Below are 9,411 nucleotides of genomic sequence, written 5' to 3' on the forward strand. Positions count from 1 at the left end.
CAGAGCAGATTAAGGTGGTTGTTTTGGGGAGGCAGGCAGTTCATTTCTTTCCAGTGCAGGCAAATGGTGTACAAAACTTCTCAGTGATATGCATCTGAGGTCTGAAATGTGTAGACAAGTGGCTTGTATCCATTAATCAACGCTTCAAATGTTTATTTTTAAGCTTGTGAATGAAAAAATTTCAATAGAGACAGGATTTCCATCTCTTCAATTTATTCTGAATTATATTTGAGTCAATTCACTTGTTTTAAGGAAGTGAAACTATCACTGTGAAAACATGAATTCCGAAGAGTGGTAGTTAGAGATGGTATAGTCTTGGGAACTAAGTTAACTTACTGAGAAGTAATCATTCATGAGAAGAGTGGTGGTTACATCAATGAAAATTTAGAGAAATAGATAGAGATATTGATCAAGATTTTTTTGGAGAGTGGATATATATGGTGATGGCTTCTTACAACCCTTTTATCACAGATATGTTGATTACAGCTCTATTTATATTAACTCCATCTTCAATTATCGCTCTCATTATGCTTTAACGATGGATCACTTTGGAGGGTGAGGGAAGAGCTATACATGGCAGCAAACAAGGAAATCTTTCACATACACATATGTAGTATGTAGGCTCTTTCCCCTGGTCCACCTCACAGAGCAAGGATTTCATTGAGGGTTTTCTAAGACTTCACCTAGTACCTTTCGGCCTGTAACCTAACACTAGACCCACAGGGCCTCCATACAATCCCCTCACTAAGCCAAACAAAGGCAAATTCCCCAACCTTTATACTTTGTTCATTTTATCTCTGCGGGTGAGCTGGTATGACCAAAGCAAGTGGAGATGAGGGGAGGGAAAAATTTCTCGACACGTGACTTTGCCAATCAGCAAACAGTAGGCGTGGCCTCAGTGAGTCGCTCTCAGACCTCCACCGAGTGAATCTGCTCTAGGAGCAGTGTTGCCAAACCCCACGCGTTCTCATTGTATGTGACTAAGTATGCCTTCCACCAACGGTGCCTCATCCAGCGCAGTAGCTGACAATATCATGGGCTTCTGTGAAAGGATTATCCCCAATGCCTTCCAAATGAGTAGGTCTCGGTGCCTGGCCCAAAATACCTATGACTCACACGTTTTCAGTGACATAGTACGGCGGCTATGTACATATGGCAACGTTATGTTTCCTCCTCTCTCTCTTGGTACTACCCCTCCCCTAACCGTGAAGCCATCCGAGAGTGTCCAGGCTCTCACGAAAATTCACCCACAAAAATAAAGTGAACAGACTATAGTACAAATCATACCTAGGAAAGGCTATTTAACTACCTCAAAACTGCCTATTTTATAATTTATTTTAACTTAATTACTAGGAACCTAACATCAATAGAATATTTCTACTTGACTAATGAAATATTGCTATTAGGTAATTCTTACTAAACTAAATATTAGTCTATGTGAGGCAGATTTTTCTCTAAGATGCTAATTCCAAGCTATAGAATGCTCAGCAATAAAATGCATTATATGCATGAAAAGCTATTATATATTAAATATGGAAAAGTACCCCATGTCATGGCTCAAAAGATACATCCTCTAGTGCTTGATGCCCTGGAAATATTTCTAATTAGTAAACATTTTTTGGGATTGTTGATGAGCTTCTGTGAAGGAAGCAGAGTATTATTGACATCTCTCAAGTACGGCACACAAGATGGGCAGAATTAAGTATTCATCAGGTATTCAATCACAGCATAGATAGAGGGACTCTTTAGGTCTGCCCATGATGCCCAAGCACTTGTTTGGAATATAAAACATAATCCAAGGAGGGTTAGCTTGGTCCACTAAACAATTACAGGCTAAACTACTTGGAAGAAATTCATTCGGATGTGCCATAATGAGCTAGATTAATCATTAAAATTTAATGGTAACCACAATAATTTATTCACATGAAAACAAAGTACTGACCCTAGTCAAATTACGCAACATAGTTTGAAATGATAGACCTGCAAGTTCAACCAGAACATTATCCTGGACGTTTATGAGTGCACTTCAAGCATACCAACACAAACATCTTGAGAATTTACTCAAATTGACAATCATAATATATTCGAATCACATTAAGAAGTATTTTGCCTGTGTTCTTAGAAAAACTTACTAGGTGGTATTAAAATACTATACTAGCTTCTTATCACTCACTGAAAAGGGCACGACTATAGGCACTAATTCAATCAACAGATTGACAAAATTCGCCGAAATCTGTATTTTCATCCATTAAACTTACAGTAGACAAGTTCTTCACAGTAAAATCGGTACTTAAACACCAATACCGTCACTAGTAAACCTTTTTATCGTATTCCTCGATAAGTAATTGGCATGGCACTACTGACCAAGTTTGTGAGGTCGAAAATTACCAACAGCAGTACTCCATCTAGCAACGAAATGACTATCTTTTGAAGTGCCACAGGTATTTTAATACAAATCTGTAAAGACATCCAGAGACTGCTAAACTGCTCAACAACTGTGTACATTTATTCGGACTCTTAAAACAAAGTCACTTGTACCTAACTACAAATCAGGGCTTAAAAACATGATTTTTAACTATACAATTAAAAGCAAGAGAGCAGTCAAAACGTTGAACTTCACAAAACCTTCAATAAAACTCCTTAATTTTCGAGACACACCGGTTGTAAAAACTAAGGAACAGCACAAATGCCAGTGCCACACTAGCATCACCAAAAAACCTCCATGCAACTTGTCGGAACGTTCTTGCATATTATGGAGACGTCACAATGCTATTCATAGATTGTCATGTCACATTCTCTTTATGTCCGTCTTCTTTTGGGGCCCGAGGGTCCCGATCCAGGAGTCGCGCTTCCACTTGTGACTAATGGGGATGACGATGATTGTGCACCTGCAGCAGAGGATGAGACTAGAGAAGAACCGGAAGATGCACCGCCACCGACACTAGGAGATGATGCCCTGGATGAGGGCGAAGCACCAGACATTAGGCCAGATACCGCATTTGCGGATAGACCAGACGGTGCGAGGGAAGGAGAAGAGAGAGGACTGGAGGGCTTGCTTGCACTATTATGATCACCACCACGTCTTCCAAGATGAGATCCCCCTCTTGATCCACGTTTAAGGGTGGGTGTCATCCCCCCTCTTTTCGGTGTTGATTCAGCCACAGGTGCAGGGCTTGCTCTTGAGTTTGATTCCGTGTCATTAGCTCGTCCTCTTTCTTTTCTAGGGGCAGAAAGTACTGAAAAGTAAAAAAGAATATATGCTATCAACCCTCATCTACTTCAGTCAGGAGTAACTAAAAAACGGCGAATTAATGTGGTTAGCTGCTAGAAATATATGCTTAGCAGTTCCACAATAATTTATGGTTATTTTACCGATAAAAAAGTCACAAAATACTAACCAACCGAGTCATCCCTGCTTGGTTCATCTTTCTTATCTTTCACTTTGATTTTGGTACTCTTCACGTCCTTAATATCCTTGACTTCTTTCTTCATTTCCTTAGAGATATCTTTACTATCCCTTCGCCCGTCCTTGATTTCCCTACTCTCTCTCCTTACCTCTTTACTTTCCTTTTTTACTTCCTTAGAATCTTTCTTAGGGTCTTTAACTTCCTTAATTTCCTTTTTACTGACTTCTTTCACATCTTTAGCATCCTTCTTGATCTCTTGTTTACTTTCTTTGACCTTTTCTTTTCCTTCCTTGGGTTCTTTGATCAGGTCTTTCTGCTCCTTAATTTCTTTCGTATCTTTCTTCGTTTCCACTGTTAGTTTTTGTGACATCATTTCAGCGAATTCTGCAGCTGGTAGGCAGAATTCCTTCTCGTCGTTTGGAAACGGTAATATTTCCGAATCATCCTATTGAGAAGACAAGATTAATACAATTAACCATCAGTTACAAATTACGAAACACGTCGACGAAATGGACGCCTCTCTGCATACTTACTAACGCTTGCAGATCATACATTGTATCCAAGTGATCCCATATAACTTTAGATGTTATGTTTTTATTCATCGAGTTGTTAAATTTTTCAATAATGCACGCCATTTGAAAATATTTGTTCACGCCTAATAAGAAGAGTAAATACCAAGGGTCCATTAATTCAGAAAAAATGCATTACAACACAAGGTATATCGGCTTTTAAATGGTCCAGAGCACCAACATTTTTCTGCTAGTATAACATAGAAAATGATAATTTATCTAAAGTAGAAAAATCCATATTCTTACCGACAGGTTTGTGGCCATTCATGGCATAAAATAACTGAACTTCAGTATCAACATCCCAGACAATTTCGTCCGACACAGGCTCCGCATTTTCTTTGACAGCCATGTTGCAAATGCTACGACTAAGTTCACCCAGTCGTCGCCAGAGGTCTACGAAAACAAAATATATCGGCGATCTGAGCCCGCGACTCATGATTTGAAGAAATTTATAAAATTCCCAGGCGTGATATCGGCGCAAGTTTTCATTTTATTAAGCCTTTTAACCCGTTTATTCAGTTTTTATCACTGAAAATTTATGCCTGCGTTCCACCACGCCGCGCCGATTCATTAAAATCTGTCTGCGGCTGTTTTATTTGGTCATAGTTTATCTTTTGGAAGATAATCTTGTTGGCTGGTGATCATAACAGATTTGGGGGTCCATCCTAGAAATTTCATGATTATTTAAAATTATAATTTTAACTACGCAATGCGCAGCGTATATAGAAAGCTTGAGGATTGATTGATTTATCGGGGTTGTCAATGTGATTCCTAATCCAGCAATTGCGAATTTTAGTGATATTTAATTGACTAAATACTACTGAGATTAATGAAGATCCTTATTCAGACTTTATAATAAAAAAAACGATCCGGCTTGTTTATATGTACACTTTCATCTTTAATATTTATTTATTTTCCGGTATTTACCACCGCGTATCTACTATTAGTCTACCACTTCCTCATTTACTTGGAAAAACAAAACATCCTTTGTACTTATCCCTTCGCCTTCCCTACATTTATTTTAGCTTGGCATCGGCCCATCTACTTCATTCCATCCATTGGCCCTGTTCTCTTCTCCCTCTCAGGGGCGGTTTTCTCGTTTAATCAAAATCCTGGATCCCCTCCCAACCTCCCCCCGCATTGCTTAGGCCTTGGTGAGGCTCTGGAAAGAAGGGTTTCAGTAGAAGGGGAATGTATTGGGGAATGATGGGTTGATTTGGGGAGGATTTACCAGAAACGAACTCAGAAAGTTTTGGGAGTTTTAAAGCCATAGCGCGTCCTTTTCCTTCCCTCGCCCAGTGGTAACGGCATCGCCACTTTCCTAAATACCTATCCTCTTATCTTTTTTTTCAGCGCTCCCTCTTCCCTTATGAATCGGTCCATCTGTACTTTGTCTCTATCTAGTCCTCTACTGAAGTTTCCCATCGTCGCTGTCCTAGTCTAGATCTTCGCTAGTTATCTTCTCCGTCCACCACACGTGCTCCAAACATCTCCATACCCTCATCTCGAATGACGCTACACGCTTCACATCATACTCTACCCTAACGCATTGATCCTCTTATCGACTTTTTTTCCATTAACTCCTGCTTTGCCAACACTATTCTCTTTCTGATATCCTAACTTGAGGGTGTGTTTTTATTCTAACTGCTTCATGAGAGGTAGAATGGTGCCACTTACGCGGAGCAAATGTAAGCAAAGATTATAGTGATATGTGGCGTAGCGTTCTGTAAGTCGGAATCGTAGACTCCAAAAAGGAGCAATGAAAATAGGCTAAAAAGTTAGATATGTTCTGTTTGACATTGGAAGAATGAAGAAGGTACGGTTGACGGGGATGTTAAGGAGCGAGGAAGTCCTAGACATGGTGGGGAAGGAGAGATTATTACGAGCGGAGGTATGGAGGAGAGAAGGTGAGTAGAAGTACATAGGCGGATGGGGGGGGGGCACAGAAGTTTAAAAATAGACAAGATTTTTATACGGTTATCATTACTTTCATTCTTTTTTGTGTGTCACGGAGCCTCAAACATTTCATTTCATATTTATAACTTTCATATGAACACAAATAGAATATTTGTGTTCATATGAAAGGTGTTATGTGTAGTGGCCTCAATTAATTCTTCGGCAGAGGAGAAAAGTCGAAATCTTTTTTTTTTTCAAATATCAGGACTCGGGGAATCCCACAGTAATGTTCAGTCTTCACAGAATTTGTTCCATCAAAGATTTAATCGTTTGAATTCGACCCATAGTTTGTGTTGCTTTGTGTCTCGTAGGAGAGGGAAAGGACAATGCCTCTCCACTTTCCTCGATCTACAATTAAATTGTAGCGTCCGATTCCATTTCCTTTCAAAAATGTCAAGAAATTACAAGAAATTTAACGGCAAAACTAAATTAGGTTCCACTTGACCAATCGCTGAGAAAATAATTCAAGATGAAAAGCATGAAACTACTGAGCAATTTGGACTTAACTTAATAGTGCTAATTAGCCTTTTTCAGATGCCGTTTGAGAGGCGAGATATTTGCCAAAAAATTAACTGTTAATAATACCTGCAATGGGAGACAATGCTCTCTCCCCTAGACCACCACGACCCACATCTGATTTCGTTTCAATTTAATCAGTTACACTTCAATACCTTGCACTCTCAACCTATCTTTCCTGATCGTCCGCCAAAATTATTTCCCGGCTAAATCACTGATGGACTGTGGCTATTGCCCATCCTCGGTCATTAGGCTGTGAAGAATAATGAAGCACGGCACTCGGAACGTAAAATAATCGACGGTCCAGATTTAACGGCTGGCCAGGGCTAAATTTGAGGGGTGATTCGATTTCCACGATTCGTGTGAGGTTAATTTTGTATTTTTCGGGGGTTGCCGCTGGAATTTACGCGTTATTCAAAGCATTTAGACCGCATGAAGGGCGGATCCAGGATTTTTTCTGGGGGGCGGAAGGGCCTGACAGCCAAACGGTCTTCTGATATTTGAGATTAAAAACAACATACGACAATCAATGCAAGAAATATTCTCGAATTTTAACTAAAACGGAAAAAAATGTTAATTTCATGCGTTAACCAAGCATCATTTTTGTGTAAAAAAATTTAATCACCTAAACCAAGAAAAGACTTGATTAACACAATGTGTTAATAAATTCTGCACCATAAATTTCATTGGTGAAATTATAGTTTAGTGAATTCCCTCGAGGTCACACGAGCACAAGAGACATCCAACGCTCAGTTCGTCCGAAAGAGCTCATCACGCCAGAAATCATCGATAAAATCCATGGAATGATACTGGACGATCAAAGAATGTAAGTACGTGAGATGACTGATGCTGTAGGCGAGTGGTATAACTAGGAATATGCTTTGGGGGGAATGGGATGACCCCCAGGCTACGGGGTCTGGGAAATTTTTTGAAAAATGACATACCTGGAAATACATTTTACATCATTTTGGAACTAAAGATTTAACTTTAAGCAGATGCACTTATTACATGTCAAAACTAGACAATAGTTTCAAATATTCTTTTATTTCTCTAAGGCTTTTGGGGGGGGGGGGTAATCTATGCCCTCATCACCCCCATAGTTACGCTACTGCTGTAGGTATCTCAAATGAGCAGGTAAATCACATTTTAGACGAGAAATAGGCATGAAAAAGCTAACCACGCGATCCTAAGCGCAACCGTATGGCCACTGAAAATGAGTATTTGGCGATGTTCAGTCGCAATCCGAACGAGTTTTTCGCCGTCTCATAACCGTGGACGAAGGATGGATCAATTACAACACACAAGAGACCAAAGAACAATAAAGGCCATTGGTTTAGGCGGGTGGACGTGCACCAAAGAAGGCTAAGGTGGTTCTGTCGGCCAGCAAGGTCATGGCCACAGTTTATTGGGATGTACGCGGTGTAATTACATTTATTACCTTAAAAAAGTTGAAATATCACCGGCGAATATTATTCAGAGCATTTTGACCGATTCAATAAAGATTTGTATGAAAAACGACCGCATTACAAAAAGAAAAAAGTTCTGTTTCACGAAGACCATGCATTGGTCAGTAACAGATACAGAAAAATATTTTAAACATTCAAGTAAAAGATGTTTTGAGCTACCTAAACTTATATCGTAATAAAAATAATCTAGTTGCATGAAAAATTTAAGATAGCTTTATTTAAACTGATTAAGACAATGCTATCACATGACATTAAAAAGTTATAATTTTGGTTCCGCAATGTTCGGCAATGCGGGTAATCCCGCAAGGGTGGGGGGCGCCCCTTGCACCCCCTAGGCCATATGTATCCGACACTGGCACGGGTGCGGGCGTGTGTAGTCAACATGACTAATATCCGTAAATTAGGCTGCAAACTGCGAGACCATTTATGATATTCTCCGCCTTTCATTTTTTAGCCCCCTGTGACTACTTTCTGTTTCCAAATCTGAAGAAATGGCTGAACAGAAAAAAGATTTGGGCCGGACTTAGAGGTTAACACTGAAAGCAATTATTTGCTGAAAAAATATATTTTCTTCAAAAAGTGACGGAATAATCAAGTTACCCTCATATTCACCTTGATAACGCATTTCCGCAAACAATCCTTTTAAATTTTCGATAATATTCAATACGCTATAGCGTTGAATATTAACTACCCTATTGAGGTGGAATTATAATTCCACCTCAATAGGGTAGTTTCCTTCATCAAAAAAACAAAAACGAAAAGATTCGTTACCCACCATTTGTGTATTCAAAATATACAAATTATTTGATTTTAGAAATCTCAGCTTAGACGAATGTTAATGGTCAATTTTAACCTCATTTCAAAAAGGCCAGATTGGCGCCCATGCGATGCCACTCCACGTGACGTCACAGGGACCTAGTTTCTATACGAGTAGGTAGGAGTTTTACATCGTAGTAGATAGGAGCAAGGCCGTAGATAGGAGCAAGGCCGTAGCCAGGGGGGATCAAGGGGGATTGATCCCCCCCCGAAATGAAAACAAAAATTAAATAGATATACCTTCTTTATGCTTATATTGCGGCGCAATGACATGTAGTAGTGAGTGGTGATACTACGTAGTATAAATACTCACTACTAAATGTCAATAGATAGCACGTACTACGCCAACTAAGGAAGCAACGAAACTTTGGGGTCGTGTTCGAGCTGAATTCAGGAATATTGGATTGGCTTAGAGATTTTTCTCGATGTTTCGTTGTGCCGCGTCTACGAAATAAATAAGCGCGCCGGCAAGCACGGAGAGGCGCTTCCGTCGTGGAAAGTGATCCAATGCGACTTTAGTCAATAATCATCTAAGCGAAGTTGTAGGTCCAGTGTGTGTAGTTGCAGTGCAGTGTGTGAAATAATAGTGTTGTGAATTATAAGAGAGATGAGTGGGTTATGATTTTTTAAGAGTCCGTACTAACAATAAGTGAAACTTGCGAAGTGTAATATACCTATTAA

At 39.6% G+C, this 9,411-nt stretch overlaps 1 protein-coding gene across 1 annotated transcript; it reads right to left on the reverse strand.

Annotated features, from left to right (window-relative positions):
* Positions 1-1,894: 1,894 nt before the first annotated feature.
* Positions 1,895-4,358, reverse strand: LOC124155543 (chromatin modification-related protein EAF7). The gene is made up of 4 exons (XM_046529452.1): positions 4,223-4,358; positions 3,941-4,062; positions 3,399-3,852; positions 1,895-3,236 (listed from the first exon to the last, which is right to left on the reverse strand). Exons 1-4 carry the CDS (start codon positions 4,323-4,325, stop codon positions 2,800-2,802), a joined length of 1,116 nt encoding a protein of 371 aa, XP_046385408.1. The 5' UTR covers positions 4,326-4,358; the 3' UTR covers positions 1,895-2,799.
* Between the last annotated feature and the right edge of the window lie 5,053 nt (positions 4,359-9,411).

The sequence above is a fragment of the Ischnura elegans genome, chromosome 3 (genome assembly GCF_921293095.1).
Source record: "Ischnura elegans chromosome 3, ioIscEleg1.1, whole genome shotgun sequence".
NCBI classification, from domain to species: domain Eukaryota; kingdom Metazoa; phylum Arthropoda; class Insecta; order Odonata; family Coenagrionidae; genus Ischnura; species Ischnura elegans.

Coding starts and splice junctions, on each gene's coding strand:
- LOC124155543 (XM_046529452.1), bottom strand. CDS start 4,325: ATGGCTGTCAAAGAAAATGCGGAGCCTGTGTCGGACGAAATTGTCTGG. Junction 4,063..4,222: donor GAATGGCCACAAACCTGTCG/GTAAGAATATGG, acceptor TCTTCTTATTAG/GCGTGAACAAATATTTTCAA. Junction 3,853..3,940: donor TGTATGATCTGCAAGCGTTA/GTAAGTATGCAG, acceptor TCTTCTCAATAG/GATGATTCGGAAATATTACC.